The sequence below is a fragment of the Lolium rigidum genome, chromosome 2 (assembly GCF_022539505.1).
Source record: "Lolium rigidum isolate FL_2022 chromosome 2, APGP_CSIRO_Lrig_0.1, whole genome shotgun sequence".
Lineage (NCBI taxonomy): Eukaryota > Viridiplantae > Streptophyta > Magnoliopsida > Poales > Poaceae > Lolium > Lolium rigidum.
The window spans coordinates 196,816,431-196,843,046 of record NC_061509.1 but is presented as its reverse complement, the minus strand read 5'-3'; the positions used below and the strand labels follow the sequence as shown (position 1 = coordinate 196,843,046).

Here is a 26,616-nt window from a genome sequence, read left to right as displayed (position 1 = left end):
ATAGAGAGTGGATAGCTGTCCGGTAGTAACCGGTGCCATTAGAAATGACTTTCCCCTCGCACGTCACCCATTCTCTGGTTAGCTCGCACTCTACGACTGCTTCTTGCTAGCACGAAGAGCTTGCGGGCACGCCATTGCATCATTATCACGCATCTGTCCCTCAGTTCAGGCGCGTTCCGCGAACACGACAACCAATTCCATGCGACGCGCTACTCCATGCCCCTTCGTCTGGTGCCTTTCTTTCCTCTCTCGTGAAAGTGTTTTTTTTTTAAGGAAAAAATCGACTGTAGTCATCGTGTGCTCTCTTTCCCAGCTCCCCGCCACCATGAGAAGCCGCGCTGCCGCCTCCGGCTTCCTCCACGGCGATGTCAACCGGTCTCCCCCAATCCCGATCTTGAGCTTCTCCTCCTGGTGCTCCATCCTAGCGGTCCCGACCACCATGCGCAAGCCACGACTGCCGCCCACTCGCCCACTCGCCCACAATCGTCCTTCTCCAGTCATCTTCATCTTCCCCGAACCGAACTTTCGATCAGCGGGTTTTCAGAAGACCGGCCGGTCCAAAATTCCACAAAACCCAACTTTCTAGCTGACCGAAGCTCCGAACCGACCGGTTCAGTCTAACCAAATGCCCCACTTGCACAGAACAGGCGGCCCTGAAAAGAAAAGGACGGCCGCGTCAGACATCCCCTGCGCAACACCTGACAAATCCACCTCGCCTTCACCGAAGCAGCAAGCCCCGACCAACCCGGCGACGATGCCTCAAAGCGGCGGCGGCGGCGTGCTCGACCTGGAGCGGCACTTCGCCTTCTACGGCGCGTACCACAGCAACCCGGTGAACGTCTTCATCCACGCGCTCTTCGTCTGGCCCATCTTCCTCACGGCCCTGCTGCTCCTCCACCTCACCGCCCCGTCCCTGCACGCCGCCGCGGTCGGCGCCGCGGTCTACGGGGCCTTCTACGTCTCCCTCGACCGCCGCTCGGGCGCCGTCGCCGCTGTCCTCTGCTTCCTCTGCTGGGCTGCCAGCGCCGCGCTCGCCGCCCGCCTCGGCTACTCCGTCGGATGCAAGGTCACACAAACTCCGCCCCGCCCCCTTTTGGCTTGTTCCGCTGGATCTCTCCTGTATACCCTTCTTGGATTGAGACGTGCTATCTCACCTTGCGTGTAGGATCGGTGACTTGGTCTCTGTTTTTTTTTTTCACTCTAACTGCTGACCCATGCGGCTACCGCGTACGGAATTCATGACCCGGTTTAGGTTTTGTTCGTGCAGTGGAACTCTTGCTGCAATTCGCGGTTTTGGTATGCACTGATTACTGTTATTAGAAATATGTTTTCCAGTTTTTCGCCGGAGGTATTTTGCTCACTTCAGTTGTTAGTGCTCCTGAAAGTTTATCGATTAAGTTATGTTGTGTGTATTTGAGTTTATATAGGTAAATATTATCTCAGATCAACTATGAGCAGCTCAACCGGTGCTGGCTTGAGCATGTTCTTTTTTCAACTAACATGGTGATATTTAGTGAACTCGTGCTGTCTAATTGTGATGTCTAGCTATGGAAACTTCTTCTGGTAAGGGACATTGTTTTCATGTGCTCGGATCAGGGATCACGGATGATAACCTATTTCCCAATCTCGGACTGCCAGTAATATGTTGCCAGTTCCTTTTTGTGTGGCCGAGGTTTTAATCCAGTTTGTTGCGGTGTGGTTGTGATTACTTTAGGGGTCATCGTGCTTCTCTGATTTGGTGTATATTGGTGCTAGGTTATGACAAGAATAATTGATTTCCAATTGGATTGATCTAGCCAAATTTTTTTTGTTGGAAAAGGAATTTTGAGAATTCATGATTATTTTGTATACATCATCTTGGTTGAACGTCTCTCTCATGTATACTTCGCTAAGAAACAAACTCTGCTAAAGACTGAATGCAGCTGGAGACTCTTTTGATGACTGCAAATGTCTAAATATACTACAATGCAGTCATTTTGAAATACATCATATAATGTAGAAAACTAGATAACAAATAGCAAAACTTGTGGTTGTCTCTGATGAAATTCCTGGCAGAAGATGAGACTGATAATTTGACATGTCAATGCTTCTGTCTTTGTATTGAAGCAGAGAATTTATATTCTGTAGTTCCGATTGGAGCTCATCTGTAAAAAGTTATGTGTCTGTGGTAGAGACCTTAGAATGGATTGTACTGGTTCCGTTCGTTGTTCATGGTTGATGCACCAGCTAGTTGAGCTCCCTGTAACCCACCAAAAAAACCAGTGCACTGGATGTTTGCTTGCTCCTTCTATTCCTAACTGCACCATTAAACGTCACTAGACATGATATTCATTAATTAATTGCCTGCATGTATTTGCATGCCTGTGATAGCAAGAAGGCGTCAGAAGTCATAGCATGTTTGTTGCTCCATGTTGTTGGGGCTTATCAGCTAATCCTTCTGCACCTACAAAATTCATGGTTCTTTTGATACAATGTCGGTGGGCCTAGTTCAGCGAGGCTTAAAGTTTCGGAAGCTAGACTGCAGGTGCCCACATGGGGAATCTCCTTTCTGTCTTAACTTCTGAAATTTTGTCCAGCTTTTAGTATCAAGAATGATGCATAGTTTGCTGTTCAAGATGCTTTGTAGCTAATAAACAAAAAATTCAGAAAACATAAATGAAACGTAAATTCTTTTTTCTACACAGGTGGTACTGATAGCTCAGCTGTTTTGCTGGACTATGCAATTCATTGGCCATGGAGTTTTTGAGGCAAGTCTCTATCGTGCTTTGAGTGTTAAGATAAGCACTAGCTGTATAAATTCTGTCCCAAGGATTATAATTGACTCTTATTCTGAATGTAGAAGCGAGCGCCTGCACTACTTGACAATCTTGTCCAGGCTTTCTTGATGGCCCCATACTTTGTGCTTCTAGAGGTAACTTTCAGCATCATCACTCTGTTGCCTCCCTGATGATTGACAGCAGGATTACCTGACGAGTCATGATAATCTTCTCATTTGCTTCAGATTCTTCATAAGTTTTCTGGGTATGAACCATATCCTGGCTTTCATGCCAATGTACAAAAGCTGATTGACGCTAAACGCAAGGAGTGGGAGGATAAGAAAGCAAAGAAAAGGACCTGAAATGTGACCAAGAACTCCTGATGCTATGTCTGTCTTGTAGTATAATATAAACTTAATTGTAGAGATGTGACGAACAACTCCTACTCCTGATCCACCATGTTTGTTGTTGTGTTGATGTTGTGAAGATAAATTTGAACAATAGATTAAATATTGTCTAGATATGTGAACAGCTCTTGATGCTGCATTGCTATATTTGTTGGACTCTGTATAACAGTATAAAACGAGATCCACCATGTTTGTTGTTGAGTTTGTGTTAGTGAAGTTAAACTGAACACGGGAGCAATACACTTATGACAGAAATTCTGGTGCTGTACTTGTGTGACAAGCGGGAAATGATGTTCCCTGCAACCAAATTCTATATGTACTTCCGAAGCCCACGCATGCGTAGTATCTTCTTCTTTCTTCCTAGGTTCTGAAGACTCCATGAAATTGATTGTGGCGCCTTCCTTGGCCAATTGCAACGGAGCATCTTTGGCAGCTCGTATGCCATTGGGTCTTCCCAATATGGCACCGGCGACATTCTGTCGCTCTCCGTGCTTCACCTTAACCACCGGCAATGCATTTTCACTTAAGAAGTGCACAAAATTGCATGCATATGGTTCTTCTATTACAGGGTGGGACGAAGAAAGTGAAGATACAATTTCTAAGTGGTTAGTGTTTGAGTGTAGCGACATGTTTCTAAGTGGTTAGTGTTTGAGTGTAGCGACATGGTGATGGTTGCTCTAGTGTGTTGGTACTTTAAGAGCTTAGCATGACGACTTCCCGTTTATATACTACAACAAGCTCTACAGCAAGCTTTGCCTAGCTTCGCTGATGGAGGGGCGAGGACAACGGCATCCCTTCGGCTCGAGCTAGTATTTCTAGTCATCGCTATGTGATCTGAAGACCAATTTATATTTTTTTTATTACTTTTTGGATTCTTTGTACTACTATGGATGATTAGATCGCTAGACTTTTTTTCGCCAAAAGAACATATTAGACCATTTTCTCGACGATCACTTTCGGCAATGGATAGAGAAGATTCACCTTTTGTATTGGTATACATAAGAGCATTTTCAATATGAGGTGGAAGCATCATGTTTGATATGTGCAACGTTGAACTATATGATAAATTTGCTTCCATGTAACAAACTGTTCCACTTAGAGAAGAAACACCTTATAATCAGACCTAGCTGGTCCTGGCGGTCTAGGTTTGTCACCAGCGTGGCTCTTGCATAAAAACTAAAGGGACAAAACTCGAGCTTCGAAGTTGGAGTTTGCAACTTCAAAACAACAGGTTTTAGCCCTCCTGCTAGGTGGGTGCTTCCTTCGTATGTCTCGCTTGGGTTCGTTCTGAACCAAGGAGGCATGATGGCGGGTTGACAAGTTTGGCAGTTCAAATTAATGGTGGAGGTAAGTGTGTTTGTTTTAATGTTTCATGGTCCCTTTGACATTTTGGGAAGTCATAGTATTGTTTCGTCTCATGCACATGGGAAACATGCTGTGACGATTCTCGAAGTATATAACAAAACTGTTGTGTTCGTGTTGCAAAGGTGTATTTGTGTTGTTGTACACATCTAGTTTCTATGATGCATCTCTTGTGACACATTTTTCTCAACGGTTCGCGGTTGACGTGATTTTTCCTACATAAAAATCATTATATGACATAGATGTGTTTGGGACGTTGCGACATTTTTGTGCATTTTCATGTTGCCATCAATAGGCATTGGTTGCACAAACACTATTTTGCCCCACGAGTTTAAATGTCGCAGCGCTTTTTTCGATACATAGCTCCAAAGATTATTTTTTTACTTTGAGTTTGATCATTTGCCACTTTGACCCCACATTTCAGGGATACAGGAGGTCGACTATGTGGTAAAAGAATGACGCAAACATGGTTATTTACTTCCATAATCACAAAAATGACGCAAGCTGCTTTCATGCAGTTTGTTTTTGTTTTCTGTTGTTGCTTTTGCCCATGGGTTGGAATGATTCTGAGGCGTGATGATGGATCCATCATTTTTTTTTTTGGCCTGTAGAGCCCCACGGTTCTGCTCCTCAGCGTTGGATTTGGAGCTCAGCGCGTGCATGGAGGGAATCATTATGGCGCTTGACTCGAGTGAGGAGAAAATCATTGTTGAAACTGATTGCATGGAACTAGTTTCGATGGCAAAAAATCCTGAGAGGGATAGCTCTTGCTTAGGACATATGGTGGCAGATTTACAAGAATGGAAAATTTGCTACAAGACACCGTTATTTTTTGGCCTTTGCTGAAACACATCGCTAAATTGTGTCTTTGCTCAGTACCATTACAATTCCGTGACACGTTTGCTAAAACACACCGTCAAGCCCAAAACGGAAAGTTTGATTTTTTTTACTTAGGATGACCATAAAGTCCGGTTTAGAACAGGTTTGTTTTCTGGACCCTGGTCATTTGTACGTATCAAGCTAGAACCGTTTTTCTGGCCTTTTTTAGTTCTGTACGTATACTCTTCAAGCACCCAGGCCCTGTCGCCATTGATGGCCGCCGGCAGATTGTGCTCCAGAGTGGTGGCGCCCATGAGAACGGCTGAGGGCGCCCATGAAGGGCTCAGACCACTCTTGAGCGGGGACATGGAACGGACATGGAACGGACATGGAACGGGGACGATGCAACGAGAGGTTCGGGACGAGGTACGCGCTCGCCAGCGGTGAGAAACGGAATAACAGCGGCTGACGAGATGGAGGACGACGGTTCCGGCTAGGGCTCGTCGTTGATCTGATCGATGCAGCCCGTCGTCCTCTTCATCGCTACTAGGTGTACGGGAGAAATTTTGGGTTTCTGTTTTCCAGATTAGATGGAAACCCAGTTTTATTCTAGGTAATCTAGTAATTTTAAGATAAATAAAAATAAATCTTTCTGTTTTTGGCATGCGATGTGTTTTGGCAAACGTACCGAAAATAATAATGGTACTGAGCAAAGACATAATCCAACGATGTGTTTTAGCAAAGATCGGAAAATAACGATGTCCCGTGGCAAATTTTCCCTTACAAGAATTACTTACCTCTCGTCAGATTGTAGCCTTGAATAAGATACCTGGAGAACAAAATAGTGCAAGTCATGAGCTAGCTAGGTTTGGTATGTTGCAAGATAGAACTGAACTTTGGGTAGGAACGGCTCCCAAGGCCTTACTGAGTCGTATCCTCCGGGATTGTAACGATACTATTATCTAGTTAATTAATACAATCCCGTTTTTCCGGCAAAAAAAGTCGCTGCTCAAATCATTTCCAAGACCCCAACAGATTAACTAAAATAGGGCGGAGGACGGTGCATGAAAAACTGCAAAAAGGTGCTACCGGTTGCTGCCAATTGTAGGATGTGTCCAATTTTTTCATGCATGCTCGAAAATCCCACTTCCGTGCCATATATTTGCAGCACGGGCACGCGCTGCAAAATCCAGCACAACCGCGCTACCTCCGTATATGAAAATGCTGCAGCTAGTTAGGTGCCCAAAAATTGCTACTCCCTCCTTCCTAAAATATATGGCGTCTAAGGATTAGATAAAAGTTAAATTTTAGTAAATTTGACAATTTTTTAAATATCTACATGTACAATATTAAATGGACACATTAATAAGATATATTTTATGGTGAACCTATTGATATTGATTCACTGTTGTAACTGTTTATATTTTAATGCATAAACTTGATCAAACTTAAAAAAAAGTTAACTTTTGAGTAGTCCTTAGAAGCCTTACGTTTTGGGGCGGAGAGGGTATTTTAATGCTAAAAATAAAACAAAAAGACGTCGTTCATATTATTGGCCATTTGTTGGAGATGTGTTCTTCTAGAAACTGCAAGTTCCTGCCCGTTGGATCTGTGATGGAGGTTAAACAGCAAGTCAACAGATCCCCGCGGAAAAACTGACAATTTCCCTCTTGTTCCCCGAAGCAAATTCCGAGCAAGTCGGCAAGGAGGCAACGATGGTTCGCGGCGGCGGCGGCTTGCTCGACCTGGAGCGGGACTTCGCCTTCTATGATGCGTACCACAACAACCCAGTAAACGTGTTCATCCACGCGCTCTTCGTCTGGCCCATCTTCCTCAGCGGCGCGGATTCTCTAACTTGGTAAAGCAAAATTAGAGGTACAGTACCCTAACTTGGCAATCCTGACCGTTGGATCGAAAATGAAAGACAGAGATCGTGGCAAACACTATAGCTAAATCACTGTAGATGAAGCACTATGTGAAAGTTCTGTAGCCGTTCTGTTTTGGTTCTGTAGCACACGCACTGTAGCGTGAAATCTGAAACGCTAGTGTAAGATCTAATGGCTAGGAATCTCCCAAGTTAGGAAAACTGTAGCTTCTCTAACTTGGTCACTGCAGGTCAGAGAATCCGGAGCGCTTCCTCAGAGTATCTCCAGCCCCCAGGGTCTCTTTTTTTATCCGAATAGACGAAAATGGTCCAGTTACAAGTCTCCAGCTTCTCGTTTTCGTTCGGATTTAGGACTAAATCCATCCAGACTTACTAGACCATCCTCGATTTCCTGGGGTGCTACCGGGATTTCGGATGGAGCAAATTCCACGCTCCGATGTCAGTGAAGATTTCTTGCTCTGACCCGCATAAATTTCCCAGAATGGTTGGAAAATCGTTACTCCCTGTGCAAAAATAGATCAAATCCTGACCAATTTCCATCTGATTGTGGTCCGGGGGCCTCCAAGGAGATGCTCTCACGGCCTTCCTGCAGTCCTGCTCCTCCACCTCACCGCTCCGTTCCTGCACTCCGCCGCGGTCGGCGCCGCGATCTACGGGGCCTTCTACACATGGGCGGATCCAGCAGGGTGTAAGGGTGGGGCACGCCCCACCCTAAAAATTTAGCCCATTAGCCCATATAGAATTTATATGAGAGAAAAAAACTCACAGGATCGACCCACGCAGTAAAGAAAAACCTACCCATATTCCACAACTGTACACTGCTTTCATCGCGAGATTCATGGAATCCCCGTCTGCCAGACTTCTGAATCCCAAACCGCCCGATCTATCTCGAAGCCTGAACTGATCGATCGCACCATCCTAGCCAACTGCTAAGGGCGCGGCTTGCAATGCCGCCGGCGACATACGCAGTCAAGGACTACTCCCGGCGCACAATTTTATTTCATCTTCTTATCTCCAAGCCCTCTCTTTATCAGGTGAGGTGCTGCGTGCTACACCATGTCTATTTTTTTATTCTTTATTTGTGAGTAGCTTTTCTCTAGTACAATTAAGATATCGATTCATTAGGGACTAATTAGATCATCGATATATCAGATTGTATTTTTTGCATCACTAAATTGCTGTTCATGAAGAGGAACGGATACATTTCATCTCTTTTAAAAAACATGTACTACCTCCGTATAAATATAGTTGTCTCAGTTTTTTTGGTACAAATGTATCTATAACTAAAATATATCTACATATATTCTTATCTAGATAAAAATGAAACACCTATTTTTAGACGGAGGGAGTAGTTTTTGCGAATATTTCTATATGCAAATTTCAGAAGAAATCATTGAATTTATGTTACTTATAAAATGAATCAATTTTTTGGTGCTTTTCAATGAAAATATGCATGCACTTTGCATGCCATATTTGTGGTATTAGAAAAAAAATTATGTCTAGTTGCCCCACCCTAGCGTAAAATTCTGGATTCACCACTGCTTCTACATTTCCCTCGACCGCCGCTCCGGCACTCTCGCTGCTGTTCTCTGCTTACTCTGCTGGGCTGCCAGCGCCGCCCTCGCCGCCCGCCTCGGCTTCTCGATCGGATGCAAGGTTACAGATCCCCGCCCCTTTTGGCTTGTTCGTTTGATTGACCTTATGCTGTTGATCTCTCTTTTTTTCTTTCTTATCAAAGGGGTTTTCCCTCAGCTTCATTAACGAAACTTACGACAAGCTGCAGCGTTCAGTTGTTGAATACATCACACACATCTCCGTCTGATGTATCGAAAAAAAAAAGCCGGAAACACGAAGCAAAAGTTACAACAAGAAACGAAACGAAGAAGCAATCCTGAGCAACTGTCACAACCTAGTCTAAGCAGGTTCCCAAACACAATCGTTGCAAATGAAGCCCAACCTCTGTCTATTCTTTGACATGTTAGCGATAAGCCTTTCAATTGCATCTTCAGCACTTCAGTTCTTTGTCGCAGCACCTTTTGCAACCTAGTTTTCTGCAACTCATTCCAACTATCAATCCAATGAAAAATATGATACTGTATATAATATCACAAGGATCAATGTGCATTATATGTTCAAAACAAACTTTATTACTGGTTTTCCACAAGGACCAGAACACAGCGGCCAGACATACTTTGACTCCTATTTTTTCAGATCGCTGGAATTTGAGCACCCATTCACCTAGTTCAGCAACCGAAGTTGGCTGTGCTGGTGAGTTGAAAGGACATTGGAAAACACTCCATATATATCTAGCCACTGAAAAAATAAGTGGCCCATGCTTTTGTCTGAAGCACAAAACATGAAACACAGTGAACTCTCTTGTATATCCTTCTTAGATTGAGACGTATTTACCTTGTAGGATCAGTGAGGCCTAGTGTTTCGTCACTCTAATTGCTTACATATGCATCTTGCGCTTACGAAATTTGTGATCTGGTTTAGGTTCTATTCGCTCATAGTGAGTACGGACTGGCGCTTAGGTGCCGCTTCTAGATTTAGTGAAACTCTTGGTACAGTTTTGTTGTTCTGGGATGACACTGCTTACCGGTTGATTTTTTGTTTTTTAGGTTTGTTTCTTTATGTGCATGTTGCCCAGTTCAGTGAGGCATGTCACCTTTGTTTAGGTATTGGCTTGTAGTCCGTGTTGTGGTCCGAATGGTTAGTCGATTATGTTATGTTGTGCCTATTTGACCTTCACCACTTTGATTTTCTAAAATAAAAGGGGCGTAACCAGTGCTGAAAGCTCCCACACATTGTGGGGTCTAGGGAAGGTAATTTCGGTTGAACAACATGAGTTGATTCATGCGAATAAATGGATGTGGAGCAACAAAATTTTGCTTTTCATTTAGAAAAAAAGGGTAAACTTATCTCTCAATGCTAACATGCCTTCGCTAAAAAAATAAAGTCAGCTTGAGATATTTTCTGACTGAAAATGTCTAAATACTACAATGCAATCACTTGGAAATGCATCATATAATGTACAAAAACTAGATAACAAATAGTAAAACTCGTGGTTGCCTGTGATGAAATTCCTGGCAGAAGACGGGACTGCTGATCATTTGACAGGTGAGTTTTTATGTATTGTAGTGTAGCAGAGAACTTACATTCTCTAACACAAAATGGTATTATTCTGAGGGGAGCTCATCTGCAAAAAGTGATGTACCTGACGTAGAAAAACAGTATGGATTGTACTGATGTAATCATTGTTGACTGTTAATGCACCAGCTACTTGTGCTTTCTGTAACCCACAAGAAAACACACTGAACTAGATGTTTGATTTCTCCATCAACTCCTAATTTCTGTACCATTAATGGTCACTGTACTTCCTGTAATTGTAAGCCTGCGATAGCAAGAAGGTGTCAGATGTCATAGCATGTTTGTTGTTCCATCGGTGCTGGGACTTATCAGCTAATCCCGCCGCACCTACAAAAGTCATGGTTCTTTTGATTTGGTTGCAGTGGGCTAGGTTAGTGAGGTTTAAAGTTTCAGAAAAAAGACTACAGGTGCCCACATGGGGAATCTCCTTTCTTTCTTAACTTGTGAAATTTTGATCCCAACAACGTTTGGTTTTAGAATAAAGGATGATGCATAGTTTCCGCTGTTTAAGATGCTTATGCGCTAATAAACAAAAGTTCAGAAAGCATAAATGGATCAAACGTGAATTCTCTCTTTGCACAGGTGGTACTGGTAGCTCAGCTGTTTTGTTGGACTATGCAATTCATTGGTCATGGAGTTTTTGAGGCAAGTCTCTATCATGCTACTGTTAGTAAGATACGCACTACTTGTATAAAATTCTTTCCTAAGGATTATACTTGACAGTTATTCTGATTGTAGAAGCGAGCACCTGCTCTATTTGACAATCTTGTCCAAGCTTTCTTGATGGGCCCATACTTTGTGCTTCCAGAGGTAACTTTTAGCATCATCACTCTGTTTCCTCCCTGATGATTGACAACAGAATTGCCTCACGAGTCATGATAAACTTCTCGTTTGCTTCAGATTCTTCATAAGTTTTCTGGGTACGAACCGTATCCTGGCTTTCATGCCAATGTACAAAAGCTGATTGATGCTAACCGCAAGGAGTGGGAGGATAAGAAAGCTAAGAAAATGACCTAAGATGTGACCAATAACTCCTGATGCTATGTTTGTGGTGTAACAGTATAAGATGAGATCCACCATGTTTGGTTCTATGTGTTACTGAAGATAAACTGAACTGTAGACAAAGATGTGACCAACAACTCCTATTTCTATGTTTGTTGTGTAACAGTATGATGAGATCCACCATGTTTGCTGTTGTGTTGATGTTAATGAAGATAAACTGAACAGTAGATTAATATAGTCCAAATATGTGAATAAACCTGATGCTGCATTGCAGGGTTTATTGTATATCATTATGATATGAGATCCACCCTGTTTTCTGGTGAGTTTGTTTTAGTTAAGAGACTGGAAAATAGAGTTACATATTTATGAAAAAAATCCTGGTAGTGCACGCGTCTAAATTCGACAAGCGGAAAGGATGTGCCTTGCAACCAAGTTCTATGTGAACTCTAGAAGCCCAACACTGCCAATTTGCTATGTCAGGCTGCCTGCTCTTGCCCAGCGCCTCTTCTATCTGTGGGTTGTGGCGCTAGAGCTCAGCACCGGTGTGCCCACGCGTGAACGCCGGTTTCACTTTTGTTTGCTATATTGGTTTCACTTTTCTTTGCATTAGTCCAGCAAACAGAGATGTGCACATTGCGCAGACCTAAATAATGAAATCGAGTTGGTACTTTTCTTCATCAAGAAAGGCATGTACCTTTCATGAGTGAGATAAAGAGTGCTACTGCCAGAGGAATACAGACTATTCTGGTTTGGATCACCATAAACTAACCTGCCAACTACAAGAAGTAAAAAATGTCCAATGCTGCTTTCTACTGGTTCTCAGTGGTTTCAGATGAAAAACAGGAAAAATGAATCTATTCGCCCTAACAACGAAGAAAGACTTTCTCAAAAAAAAAAAAAAAAAACAACGAAGAAAGACAGCCAGTTTGAGTGGGAGAATAGTCCCATGATATCAGTGAGGATAGGAACATTTTCTTAGGGAGATGATACAATGATTGATTCCATAACTTCTTTAGAAAGCAGTTGCACGCCCTGTAACTGTTTTTTTATAGTTCATATCGTTCACGTTCAGACATTCAGTGATGATATATATTATTTTTGCGAAAACGTGTGGTAGCAAGGGACATCTTATGCCAATGATGTGCAAAAAGCAAATGCACTATTGAGGAAAAGAAGCAAAATGTAATATGTTTAGTATTATTGGCTTCACTCGGTAGAGAAAATAAGATGGTGACTAATTTCACTGATTATACTTGTCGGTCTGGATATTGTCAGTCTTCAATACCCACATCTGACAGTTACATTTCTCCATTTATGTTACAAAAATATTTTAAACTATGACACTAAACCACATTTCAATTTTTCTGATGCTTTCAACAATATTTGGGTATTCCAGATTAGGACCATATTATAATACTATTATAGAATTTTCTGAATATTATTTGCCCATAAGCTTACAAACCACTTCATCATAAATTGACTGACTATATTTACCTTTTGCTGATATGAACATCACATTTAAATAAAACCACATGGCCTCGAGCGCAGAAGTAACAGTATTTTTCATGGAACGGAACTGTAAACTGTAAAGTCCAAGTGTCCAAGGTATGTTGAGCTCTGCATATTGGAAGTGGTTGAAATCTTTCCTAGTCATGTTGTCGAATAAGTAATTTTTTTTTCACAATCCAACAGAACAAGCACACATGCATTGAAGATTCTGTATAATTGTCAGCAATTCGATAAGCTGCACTTTTATATCTTGAGCTGACATATCCAGTGATATGCTCGACTTCAGTATCGGTATGTACTCCTTCATGTGGCCTGTACTTCTTCAGAAAATGCAACCAGTGAACAGGTGTACAGAAACAGCTTGTTTGAAACCCAGTTTATTTTATTAGCATTTGAGTACCAATTTGGTTATGAGACTTTCTTGTCTGGATCTCTTATGGTGGTAGTACCTGAACAAGTCAATTGCTCAAAGCCTCCAAACAGCCACTCAGAATTCAGAACTAAGATACAGCAGCTAGTAAGCACACACGAAATTATGCAGTACCACCACCAGATTCAGGTCAATGATCTATGTAGGGGTTACGTTCACAACAGCTCATGCAGATTTAATTAGGCTACTCCATCAACATTTGCTTCATAATATGTTTATGTTGGGCAGTGACAGCAATTATAAAAAGTTCTGACCTAAACCAACAGAGCATAGCTAGCACTAGCTGCATATCTAGGTAGTATGCAGCATACCCACTTTGAAACTTTTGATGGTTGCAGGTTTACCAACTAGTGAGTAATCATTGGTCTTGACATAGTATGAGATTTCTCACAGTTTTAAACTAGCCACATGGCACTTTATATGGAAAGTCACCCCAGAGGCCTGCTGTTTCTATCCTACATAAGTAACTCTGGATTAATCTACCCGCAAAAAAAAAACTATGGATTAATCTACGGGAGTACAAAACGTGCAAGTGTGATGACACGTGTGTAAGCATGATCTGTGGGAACGCAGGGCACATCACGCGACGACTTGCAGGTAAGCAGCTGCAGAGGTGGCACGAGGATATGGGTGCCATAGCAAGCGGATAGGATTATTAACTCGTGTATGTATACAATGATTTTCTTAGGAACATTTTCTTAGGGAGATGATACAATAATTGATGCCACAGCAAGTGAGGATCAAAGGAACATTTTCTTAAGGAGATGATACAATGATTGATGCCATAACTTAAAATAAAAAGACGGTTGCACACAATATAATTGTTTTATATGGATAGATCATATCGGTTCACATTCACACATTCAGTGATGATGTATTTTATTCTTGCAAAAGTGTGGTTGCAAGGCACATCTTGTGACAACGATGTGCAAAAGCAAACGCATTGTTAAGAAAAAGAAGCAAAATGCAGTATGTTTAGTGTTACTGGCCTAACTCCGTAGAGAAATAAGATGGTGACTAATTTCACTGATTATACTTGTCATTTTGGGTATTGGCATAGCCTTCAATACTCACCTCTGACAGTTGCATTTCTCTGTTTATGTTACATAAGTATTTTAAAGTAATAGTTTATTCCAGTTTGAATCACATGTTTGTGACATATGACGCTAAACCACATTCGAATTTTTCTGAAACTTTCAACAGTACGTATTTGGTTATTTAGGACCACATTATAATTCTATTGTAGATTTTTTCTGAATATTATTTGACCATATTGTTACATATGTATTTCCCATTACAAACCACTTCAACATAAATTTAGAAGTGACTATATTTACTTTCTGCTGATATGAGCATCACATTTTAAATAAAACCACACGGCATTGAACAGAACTATAGGTCCAACTGTCCAAGTGTCCAATGCATGGTGAGCTCTGCAGATCCGAATTGGTTGAGATCTTCCCTAGTCATCTAGTCGAATAAGTAATAACTTTGTGATCTGTCACAGTCCCACACAGACAAACAAACATTCAGTATTGTGGTCAGCAATTCGATCATCTGCATTTTTTTTTTGATGGTCACCGGGGGGGGGGGGGACAAAGTCCCCACCTGAATTTGTATATATTGCTTGGCCCCAAGGCCATAAAAAGTGTGTACAGGGGAATTTGTATATCATCTGCATTTTAATATCTTGACTTGACGTAACTGATGACATATTGACTTCAATATCGGTATGTGCTCTCTCGTGTGGCATGTACATCTTCAGAAAATGTATAGCTAGCCTGTGAACAGGTGCGCAGAAGCAGCTTGTTTGAAACCCGCTTATTTTATTGGCATTTGATTATCAATTGGTTCTGAAACTTTCTTGTCTAGAACTCTAATGCTGGTAGTACCTGAATAAGTCAATTGATCAATGCCTCGATGCAACCAGTCAGATCTCATAAGTAAGATACATCGGCGAGTAAGCAGCCACGAAATTATGCAGTACCACTAGATTCAGGTCAATGGTCTGTGCAGTGGTTACATTATCAACAGCTCATGCAGACTTCATTTGGCTACTTGACCAATCTCTTGTTCAGAGTAGTATATTTGGCTTGGGCGATGCCAACAATTATAAAACATTCTGATCTAAACCAACAGAACATAGACTATACTCACTCTGAAACTTCTGTTGAATGCAGGTTTACCAACTAGTGAGCAATCATTGGTCTTGACATATGAGGTTGGCATCCCAAAGGCCTGTTCGTTTCTATCCTGCATAACTCTGGATTAATCTATGAAACGTGCAGTGCGATGACACACGTGTGTAAGCATGATCTGTCGGAATGCAGGGCACATCGCGCAACGACTATCAGGTAACAAGCAGCTGCAGAGGTGGCAGGAGGATGAGGGTGCCGCGGCAAGCGGGTAGGATTGTTAGGTCATCTCCAACGCGACGACCATTCCGCGCCCGCGCATTTGGATGGATCGAATTGGACAAAAACACGGCTCAACACGCAAAAGCATCCAAAAACGGATGGTCGCGGCGTCTGGGACGACCCAAAGCCGGCTCAAATCTAGGCCAAGTTTGCATGACTGCGGACCCCCTGGCCCGCCTGTCTGCCTCCTAAATCACAACCACTTCAAGCCAGTCCCTCCAAACCTAGAGGATGGCCGACGAAACTCCCGCCGCCGACACCATCGGAGATGAGGGCGAGCTCGCGGCCATTGTCGCTCCTGTCGTGGAGGAGGCCCCGGACGTTCCGGTGGTCGCGCGCGCAGCCCGCGGCGGCGACGAAGAAGGCGAAGCTCGAGCTCACCGCGGAGCAGAGGGTGGTCGAGAACAAGAAGCGGGCCGAGCGGCACAGGGTGCTCGACCAACGGAAGAGGGATGCCGCTCCCGCAGAGGAGCGGCACAGGGCGGCTGAGCAGCTCCAACTTCTCCAAAGGGAGGCGAAGGCGAAGGCCATGCAAGAGCATGTCATGCTCTTTTATGGCCACACCCCGCTCGCGCAGCTGGCCGCGACGGCCGCCATCACAGCCTTGGCGGGAAGCTCTGGCTCGTCCGTGATCCGGCCTCCCCGGTCAACACCGCCGACTACCTGTTCGGGTACCTGCCCGGCGCGTACGAAATGATGGCGCCGGCAGGGCGGTTGGGTCACCGGAGGTGGGCGAGTCCATGACGGGACCGTCGCCTTCGTCCATTGACCTCAACCGTGCACCGGCGGCGCACTCCAAGGCCCCTAGGCAGCTGCTCGCAGTAGCGATGGCCGGGAAAGTGCGTGATGAGCCATAAGTATAAGGGATCGCAACAGTCTTCGAGTGAAGTAAAACCAAAATTTATTGATTCAACACAAGGGGAGGTAAAGAATACTTATAAGCCTTAACAGCAGAGTTGTCAATTCAGCTGCACCTGGAAAAGCACTAGTAACAGGGGTGATGTGAAAGCAACAGTAATATGAGAGCAATGACAATAGTAACACAACAACACTAACACAGAGGAGATGGCACCAGAAAGTATTGCAGTGCGGAGTTGACTATAGAGCAATGATGATGACAGAAGGACCGGGGTACCCAACTATCCACTAGTGGTAACTCTCCAAATAACATGTGTTGGGTGAACAAATTATAGTTGGGCAATTGATAATTGTGAGGACATGACAATACATGCTATGAAAAGATAAAGGTTACTGTAGTATTTAATTGGGTATTGCAACATAATACATAGACCGTAATCCAACTGCGTCTATGACTAATAATCCACCTTCCGGTTATCGTCCGAACCCTTCCAGTATTAAGCTGCAACAGATTATCACATTAAGCAATGTGTGTAAAGTAAACAATAGAATTACCCTTAGATAACATTGTTGTTTTCTCTCTAGTAGCAATAACACATCTACAATCTTAGAAGTTATTGTCACTCTTCCAGAAAACTAGTGGCATGAACCCACTATCGAGCATAAATACTCCCTCTTGGAGATACATGCAAGTACTTGATCAGGGTAACTACAAGTACCAGAGAGCATGCAAGATCTTAAATAACATTAGTATGGTAATATGATGAACAATCTGATCACAATTCCACAATTTATCGGATCCCAACAAACACAACACCAATTACATCATATGCATCTCAATCATGTAAGGCAGCTCATGAGATCATTATATTGAAGTACATGAGAGAGAGAGTACCAACTAGATACAGCCGAGAACCCGTAGTCAAGGAGGAATTACTCACGAACTATCATGGAGTCGGAGTGGAGGCGCTGGAGTCGATGGAGATGGCTCCGGGGGGTCAATCCCTGTCCCGGCAGGGTGCCGGAACACGAACATCTGACCCCGGAAACTTGTTTGGACGATGGCAGTGGCGATGGAACTTTTTGTGGACGGAGGCTCTGGGGTTTAGCGTTTTTGCGTCGAAGGGAATTTATAGGCGGAAGGGCGAGGTCGGTGGCCATCTAGGGGCCCACACCATGCCATGGCGTGGGCCCACCCTTGGACGCGCCATGGGGTGGTGTGGCCGCCCTGTGGCGCCTCTCCGTCCTCTCTCTGGACTTCTTCTTCGTTACGGTAAAATATTAACTTCGGCTTTTATTTCGTCCAATTCCGAGAATATTTTCTGTACAACTTTTCTAAAATATAAAGCATCAGAAAACAGGGAACTGACACTGTGGCATCTTGTCAATAGGTTAGTGCCGAAAATGTATAAAAGTGCAGCAAAGTGTAAACAAAATATATAGAAATTGGTGTAAAATAACCATGGAGCATCAAAAATTATAGATACATTTGCAACGTATCAGTGCGCGCCGCCATCTATGCAGGCAACGACCACGATGCAGGGCCCTCCGGCTTACGCGCCGACGATACCAACCACCATGCCACTTCCGTCGACCGAGCAGGCTCCCCTGCCACCTCCCATAGACATAGATGAGGACAACATTGGCAATGCCGGCACCATGAACATCAACAAGGAGCCGTTGTTCGTTGACAAGCTCAAAGAGAAAGAATTGGAGCTCATTGCAGCGGCAAGGGACAAAGAGGTGCAGCTGAAGGAGAGAGAAGTTGAGCTGAAACGGCAAGCCTGAAACGGCAAGCCGAGGACCACATGATCATGACCACCGACTTAACCGCCATGAGCGAGGTGAATAGAGCTTGGTTCGAGAAGAGGCACAAGGAGATCCTAGACCGCACAATCTCAATTTGTAATTTTCCTTGTTCAAACTATGACACATTTTGTTTCCTAGTCATGCTACATTTTATTTAATATTATTTTATGTTCTTTAGATGTTATTTATAAATTTATATGGCTAAGTGGCCTATTTTCCAAAAAAAAAATAGACCATATATTACCAGCGTTGGCAAAATGAGTGGCCATTGTGTTGGTTGCACCGTGTGATCCAAAATGCCGAACGGACACCGCCACTGTTTACGCGTCCACGTGTCCACCCACTCGTGAACGGACGCGCGAGCATGCTCATTTGAATCGCCATGTTGGAGATGGCCTTAAATCATGTATATAGGTAAGAAGACGGGTGGGTCCGAGATTTCAACTTGGATCGGCCGGCCAAATCAGCTCGACAGCTTATTCCTTGGCACTGCCAACCGTGTTGGCGACATGGACAGAGGTGAGAAAGTAAAAAAAAAAGTTCAGAAAGTTTTTCTAAAAAACCTGGCCGAAAAACCATGCTGACCCCGAGGTCGCACCCCGGCCCACAGAAAAAGCGACCAAAGCCAACACTCAAACGCGTCAACAATTTAAAAAGGTGCTACTATTATCATTTAGTTTTATGTTATGCCGGCCGTAAGAAGAAGACTACAATATTTTTTTTGTGATGTAATGGAGCTAGACCGTGACACCAACTGAGTATGGGTGTGTGCCAGCGTGTATTGTGCATGCTCACCCCATATTCCTCACTTTCTACGCATGGCTCTTCAGTCCGTTCTCATGTCCTAAGCTATACCCATTCTATACTAGGAGATAGAGAGGAGAAAATTATAAAAAACCACCATATTTCAGGCACCAATAACAAAAATTACCACTTTACGTTAGAGTTTTAAAGAACCACCACTTTAGCGCTAACTCGTAACAAAAAAACACTGATTGGTGTCTGAGACCCTCATGTCCCTCATGTCAGTTTAGCCATTAAACCATCATCAGACACGAATCAGTGTTTCGACCCTCATGCCAGCTTAGCCATTAAACCATCACGAATCAGTGTTTTTTTGTTACGTGTTAGTGCTAGAGTGGTGTTTTTGAAACCCTAACATAAAGTTATGTTTTTTACAAATGCCTAAAATGTGGTGGTTTTTTGTAATTTTCTTAGATAGAGAGACATAAACACATCTAGAGTTTTCCACTCTTCTCTCACTGTCTCTCTCTACCGTCAAGTTTCTTTTTGTTGCGTCGTCCTCTAGTTTTTCCCATCCCGGCGATTGTGTGCACGACTGCTTTGGAGAGCATGCATGCATCCAAAACCCCATCCATCGGGATCCTGCATGGGAAGGCGGATGATAACGTTTTTGAAAAGCGTCTTGGTGCGACTGCTCGTGTTGTTCTTTGCATGTTCGTCTGTTTCTTCGATAGATTCGGCGTCTCTGATAGCACCATGAGTGATATTAACAATGGCTAAGGTGGTGCTGCTGATGGAGCGGTCTTCCTGATCGTGATGTACGTGCTCCTCATCCTAGACCTTGTCCTAGTACTTCAAATCCGTTGCATTGCTTAATCTGATATGTATAGCTAAATATGCTAATGCATATATAATGTTGCTTTCCATAATTAAACCCACCCTAAAACTGGCTAATAATCTAACATTTTGTGATGCCAGCCGTAAAAAGCAGACTAGTAGTACGTGTATACCGAACCAAGTTGAGGTGAGCATGATAAGTTTGAGACTCGTGTCACTTTGGCTGCTCATATTACGTGGTCAGCCGCACACCGGTACAGGCCGGCGACGCGGGCGAGCATGCATGGGCTTGGCGATGCCCCGCGCGCGCGCCACCTTGATCATTCGCTCCGGCACGCCGCCGTGACCTGTGGGCTGTAGCCGGAAGCTAGCGAGACGAAAGGCGTGGCGCCACCCGGCCACGAGCTTTTCTTCCTCCTTTTTGTTCGCAGCCCATCATCGATCGTCTGCTTCACTTCTCTGTCAATCATCATGCTAGCAGGCCTAGCTATTCTACATAGGTCTACGTACGTGTTATCTCTACACCAAAAAGGTGTGCTTACTTGTTGACCGCAGCGAAGCAAAAACGTGCGTGAAGCGGTAGTATGTACGTGTTCCTGCGATTCAGCATACACGTATCTGCGCGTCGCTATCCCGTCAAACTGGCACTCTGGCAGCTGAACAGAGTGAAACGTGACTGTAGAGTGTAGAAGGATAGAGATCGAGACGAAAGGTGACGGCCCAAGCGCGTGACAACGTATCTACAGCTCCATGCTCGTGGGCCCACCAGCCAGGAAACGGCCGGCCGGTCGGGGCGGGCGGGAGGAAAGAGGACGGCGGAATTGCCGGACCTACCACCGAAACCTTTTCATTCTCCAAGTAGCCAGCCAACGTCTGTGCCGTATACGCATGGCCTGATACGTACGCGTGCGCGTCCATGCATGCGTACAAAACAGTGTGTAATGGCCAAACGTACACTAGAATAAATATGTCATACTCCTTTGTTTATATCTTACTACTCAAATGTCGTCTGTATGAACATTGTTTTACAGTATTTTTACAGGCTCAAAATAGGTTTTGCTTCGGCCAAGTCCGAAAAAATAAATTTCTAAACGCAATGCTGCTTCATGATGGTTATTTCGTCATGCTTCCTTCGTCTCTCGGATATTAATTTTTACCCTCATGATAGCGTTGCTCTCTCGTTTATTTTGTCATGCTCCAGCATGCACGTTGTACACACTGAATACGAAAGGAACCTGCCTAGCATTATATTTACAACGAACTGATCACCTAGTTAAATTACTTGAGAGAAATAGATGCAAGCTACGCACGTACAAGTTTTCGTGTCTAATTCAGATCGAAGATCAGAGCAAATAAGTTGCCACTTAACGAAGGTAGTACTGAATGAATTCGAAAGGAGAAATTAATTAATCAAGTCAGAGAAGATAACGCAACATCATTTCAGGCAATGCACATCTGTCTCGTTCTGAGACATCCTCATCTCATGCTATAAGCTCTCGCTGAGAGAGGGCTAGCTTGCGCACACTATACGACTCGATCCCCGTATACATTTCTTTCACATTTTATAGATGTACCACCATGTTAGAAATGTTTGGTTCAGTTCTTACATCAAGTCTCTACGCTGACAGCGAGAAGACGTGCTGCCACCCGAGATGGATGGATGGATCGAGGATGTATTTCTCAATTTATAGCCTACAAAAGTCCAGGTGTGGACGCCAGCCAGATCATCGATGGCTCATCCTGTATATGCCCAGGCTCCCGCTCCGACCATAATCTGACGCGGACCCGATGGAACTAAATTCCTTTGGATCTATGACGCAGCTCGGTGGCGCGCCGCGATCCACGCATCGATCTAGCCAGCGACCGTTCTGTCACCGAGCTAATGAAGAATAGCCGAGCCTGATTTATATTGGGTTGGGTATTGTTGGAGGAGCTGGAATGCATCTCCATGAAGCGACGTCTTCATTGCATCCAGGAGCCCTCATTTCCCGCCTCAACCAACACACCATGGAAATCGCAACTTTGACATGTCTTATGCCAGCTGAATTTTTCTGATACCTTGACCAGTATTTGGTTATTCCAGATTACGACCACATTATACTTTTAGCATATCATTTGACCACATGTTTCCAAACCACTTCATCATAATTTAAATAGTGACTATCGTTTCGAAAAAATATAGTGACTATCGTTACTTTATGCTGATCATATGAGCATCACATTTAAATACAACCACATGGCCTCGTGCACAGAAGCAACAGTATTTTACATGGAACAGAACTGTAGACTCCTAGTGTCCAACAGTCCAAGGCATGGTGAGGACTGCAGATCAGAAGTGGTTGAGATCTTTCCTAAGTCATCTTGTCGAATAAGTAACAATTGCGTGATTTGGCACAGTCCCACAGAGCAAGCACACATGGACTGAAGATTGAGTAATTTATATATATGGTCAGCAGTTCGATCGTCAGCATTTTTAAATCTTGATGATGATTTGACGTAACTGGTGACATATATATACCGACTTCAATATCGGTATGCGCTCCTTCGTGTGGCCTCTACTTCTTCAGGAAATGTTGCCAGCGAACCGGCGTATCGAAACAGCTAGTTTGAAACCCGTTTATTTTATAAGCATTTGACTGCCATTTGGTTATGAGACATTCTTGTCTGGAGTCGGACCTCTGATGCTGGTAGTATCTGAAGAAGTCAATTGCCCAAAGCCTCCATGCAACCACCCAGAAGACAGAAGCAAGAGACAGCAGCAAGTAAGCACACACGAAGTTATGCAGTGCCAGCATCAGATTCAGGTCAATGGTCTAGGTTACGTTCACAGCAGCTTTTTTTCGATAAAGGATGTTTTATTACTTGTGATAAGCAATTACATCCAGCCTCTGCATAACCAGGATGCACACAGCTGTTCAAGTGTCTGGAACGAACAAAATATGAAAAAATGCGAAATACATATCGAGACGATGAATTATATAACGCCTAAGGAGAGGGTGGAGCTTCAATCCGTAGACTATGCTGCCACCCATGTAGGGAAAAAGTATCCCTCGCCGTAGCCTCCAACCGTGTACAGACCTCCGTAAATAGGCCGCGGTTCTCCGCCCACTGAAGAGGTAACCATGAACGGAGAATACCTGTACATCTGTAGATGACCTGCAACAAAGAACAGTTTTTATCGTTAAAAATCTTGTCATTTCTACTTAGCCAAAGCGCCCAGATAACTGCTAGCGCCCCCACCCTCAGAAGCAACTTAAACCTTGAACCTACACCGTGAAGCCAATTGCCAAAGACATTTGCCACACTAGTCGGGGGATACGGGGTAGACGCTACTTGGATGATTGACCATATAGATCTTGCAAAACTGCACCTGGAAGAATAGGTGTTTGATTGTTTCGTCATGATGACAGAAAACACACCGCGAACTTCCGTGCCAATTCCGCTTAACAAGATTATCTTTAGTAAGAATAACTCCTCGACGAAGGTACCATCCAAAAATCTTAAATTTTAATGGTATCTTCATCTTCCAAATTTTCTTATTATTATCAACTGGTAAATTAGAATGAAGGATTGCATTGTATAAAGATTTAACTGAGAAAGAGCCATCTACATGAAGATTCCATCTAAATTCATCCGGTTCAGGGGATAATTGAATATCACCCAACCGTTGAACTAGAGTATTCCATGCTATTAGCCTTTGTCCAAGTAAAACCCGTCTGAACGTCACATTCGGTGGTGAGGTAGCCATAACGGTAGCAATGGTATCACCTTTGCGACGAACAATACTATACAAAGCAGGATATTGTTCACTCAGGGAAGCATTGTCCAGCCAAACATCTTCCCAGAAACGTATCTGTGCTCCATTCTTAATAGAAAAAGTACCATAGCGCAAGAAGATGTTTTTAGTCGCCATGAGACCAGCCCAAAAGTGAGAATCCCCGGGTTTCCAAACCACTTGGGAGAGCGTCTTCGAGCCAATATACTTTCTCCGAAGAATAGTTTGCCAAGTCCCATTCTCAGTAAGAAGCTTAAAAAGCCATTTACCTAGCAGAGCAGAATTCTTAACCTCCAGGTCATGAACTCCAAGTCCGCCTTGATCTTTGGGACTACACACAATACTCCATTTAACCAATCGATATTTCTTTTTCTCACTGTCCCCTTGCCAAAAGAATCTGGATCGATAATAATCGAGTTTGTGCAGAATTCCTTTCGGCAGAAGAAAGAATGATAACATATACAGTACCATGTTTGTTAGTACCGAGTTAATGAGTACCAATCTTCCTCCTAGGGACAGCAATTTGCCTTTCCAACTACTAAGGCGTTTCTGTAATCTTTCTTCCACAATCTTCCATTCAGCAAGGGTAAGTCTCCGATAGTGAATCGGAATACCCAAATACCGAATAGGAAAATGGCCTTGCCCACAACCAAACAACTCTGTATATTGAGTCATATCGTTTTGGGCATCGCCGAAACAGAACAATTCACTTTTATGGAAGTTAATTTTCAATCCCGACAACTGCTCGAAAGCTGCTAAAATTAATTTGAGATTACGAGCCTTTTCGAGATCACGATCCATAAAAAGAATTGTGTCATCGACATATTGAAGGATAGATAAACCCCCATCAACCAAATGTGGGATCACACCCTCAATTTAATTTGTCTACTCGATCAAGATTGTGTCCGTAATATAATTTCGATTCGACAGTGACAGCAATTATAAAATAGTATGATCTAAACCAACAGAACATAGCTAGCTCTAGCTGCGTAGATAAGCACCATAACCACCCTGACGCTTCTTATGAATGCAGATTTGCCAACTGGAGCAGTGAGCAATATCATTGGTCTTAACATATCACGTTTCTCACAGTTTTCCAACTGGACATGGTACCCAGAGGCCTGCTGTTTCTATCCTGCACAAGTAACTCTGGATTAATCTATGAAACGTGCAAGTGCGATGACAGATGTGTATGCATGATCTGTCGGAATGCAGGGCACATCGCGCAACGACTTTCAGTTAAAAGCAGCTGCAGAGGTGGCAAGAGAATACGGTGCCGCGACAAGCGGATAGGATTGTTAACTCGTATATATTGGTAAGAAGACGGGTGGATCAGAGATTTTGACTTGGACCGGCCGGCCAAGTCAGCTCGACGGCTTATTCTTTGGCACTGCCGACAGTGTTGGCGACATGGAGAGACGTGAGAAGCCAGCACAGGCAGCTCAGCAAGAGTCGAGTCAAAATGCCTAACGATTTTTGAAAAAGGAACTACCTAGCTAAGCTACTACCATTAAGCACTTTACAGTGCGCTCTGAAGAATCAATAAGTAGATCGTCGCGAGACCACATTGGCCTAGCTAGAAGCATGTATCCGGATCTTCTACAGTTGGTGGTTTTCATCTTTTCATTGTGACTAGAATTTATGCTGCGCAACGGCGAAGCATGTGTGCGTGCGGCCAATGATTGGACGCCCATGCACTAGTACGAGAAGCTACTTGTGGCGTGCCAAAAGTATTATTAGCGGCCTTGCAACCCCACTAATACGTCACCGTAATCAACATATTAGCGGTGTGCTCCTTTGTGTGCACGCCACTACTAATAGGAGTATTAGTAGCATCCGCTTTTGCCCTCCTACTAGTATTAACATGAATATTAATGGTGCCATCTAAGAAAAAAAGAGTAAGAATCGATTTAGATGCCATCCAAGAGGTCCCCGGCAGCACTAAATAAAGGGGACCACAAGCTAGTCCACCTTGCCCCTCCCCATGCCTCCTGCCGTTTCGCGAGCACCTCCCACTGCGGACATCACCGACTTTCATTGTCATCCAAACCATGATCTTCATCGCGCGTCACAGGAGAACACGTGAAGAAGTGGGTCTGCTGAAGTTACTAGTGAAAGTGTGACAAAAGGCCACATCACTAGTGATATTTTGTGCCCATAGAGCGACACGCCACTACCAACTTATGTCGATCCGCCACACACTAATGGCCTACTAAGGGGCATGCTACTAGTAGCGTGTTAGGAGTGCGTGATTTTGGTACGCCACTGGTGTTTAGGGACAATACCAGCGGCGTGTCCCTATATTGGCGCGCCACTAATGTCGATCACCTATAAGAGTTTTTTGCACTAGTGATGTGTAAACTAGCAGTAACCATATGTGTGTCTCCCGAGATAAATTATATTGAAGTGATCAAGATCTAAGAGCACGAATCCCAAGATTTATATGTCAAAAATGCAAGTTATACGCCACATAGGTATACCATAATGATACAAATGTTGGGCGATAGATTGCTAGATCCGATCGCACAACTTACATGTGATAGTAGGACTTTCCAAAACTATTCGACCAATCATCATTAATGATGTTTGTGCTCGTAAATTATATGCACTTCCCTAGATGGGATCCGAAACAAATGGCCCATTAGGACTCTATTCCTGGTATCTACTCTGATCCTGTAAGGGTATTTTACCCTTATCCATTATTTTGGTAACAATGACACCGTGCTAGTGTATTTGGACTAATACATGACTACTAGATGATTCCCAGGTATTAGCCAAAGAGGTATAAAGGTGTATCAATGGAACAAGAAGGCTAAAGGTGACCCCCCATTTCAACAACAATCAAAAAGGGGTTAA

The 26,616-nt window shown here is 43.6% G+C and overlaps 2 protein-coding genes across 2 annotated transcripts; both read left to right on the top strand.

The window, feature by feature from the left end:
• Positions 1–610: 610 nt before the first annotated feature.
• On the top strand, positions 611–3,364 carry LOC124692795 (2-hydroxy-palmitic acid dioxygenase MPO1-like). Its single transcript, XM_047226225.1, has 4 exons — positions 611–1,066; positions 2,685–2,747; positions 2,840–2,911; positions 3,002–3,364. Exons 1-4 carry the CDS (start codon positions 626–628, stop codon positions 3,116–3,118), a joined length of 693 nt encoding a protein of 230 aa, XP_047082181.1. The 5' UTR covers positions 611–625; the 3' UTR covers positions 3,119–3,364.
• A 3,695-nt stretch (positions 3,365–7,059) lies between these two features.
• Positions 7,060–11,610, top strand: LOC124690445 (2-hydroxy-palmitic acid dioxygenase MPO1-like). Its single transcript, XM_047223833.1, has 6 exons — positions 7,060–7,180; positions 7,816–7,888; positions 8,771–8,885; positions 10,962–11,024; positions 11,118–11,189; positions 11,280–11,610. The coding sequence occupies exons 1-6, from the start codon at positions 7,060–7,062 to the stop codon at positions 11,394–11,396; spliced, it is 561 nt and encodes a 186-aa protein (XP_047079789.1). The 3' UTR covers positions 11,397–11,610.
• Positions 11,611–26,616: the final 15,006 nt, after the last annotated feature.

What these genes read in the sequence shown, in the direction of transcription:
- LOC124692795 (XM_047226225.1), top strand. Translation starts at nt 626, where the DNA reads ATGCCCCACTTGCACAGAACAGGCGGCCCTGAAAAGAAAAGGACGGCC. An exon ending in GCTACTCCGTCGGATGCAAG is followed by an intron (nt 1,067 to 2,684) that starts GTCACACAAACT and finishes TTTTCTACACAG; the next exon opens with GTGGTACTGATAGCTCAGCT. An exon ending in CATACTTTGTGCTTCTAGAG is followed by an intron (nt 2,912 to 3,001) that starts GTAACTTTCAGC and finishes CATTTGCTTCAG; the next exon opens with ATTCTTCATAAGTTTTCTGG.
- LOC124690445 (XM_047223833.1), top strand. Translation starts at nt 7,060, where the DNA reads ATGGTTCGCGGCGGCGGCGGCTTGCTCGACCTGGAGCGGGACTTCGCC. An exon ending in GGCGCCGCGATCTACGGGGC is followed by an intron (nt 7,889 to 8,770) that starts CTTCTACACATG and finishes GATTCACCACTG; the next exon opens with CTTCTACATTTCCCTCGACC. An exon ending in TTGGTCATGGAGTTTTTGAG is followed by an intron (nt 11,025 to 11,117) that starts GCAAGTCTCTAT and finishes TTCTGATTGTAG; the next exon opens with AAGCGAGCACCTGCTCTATT.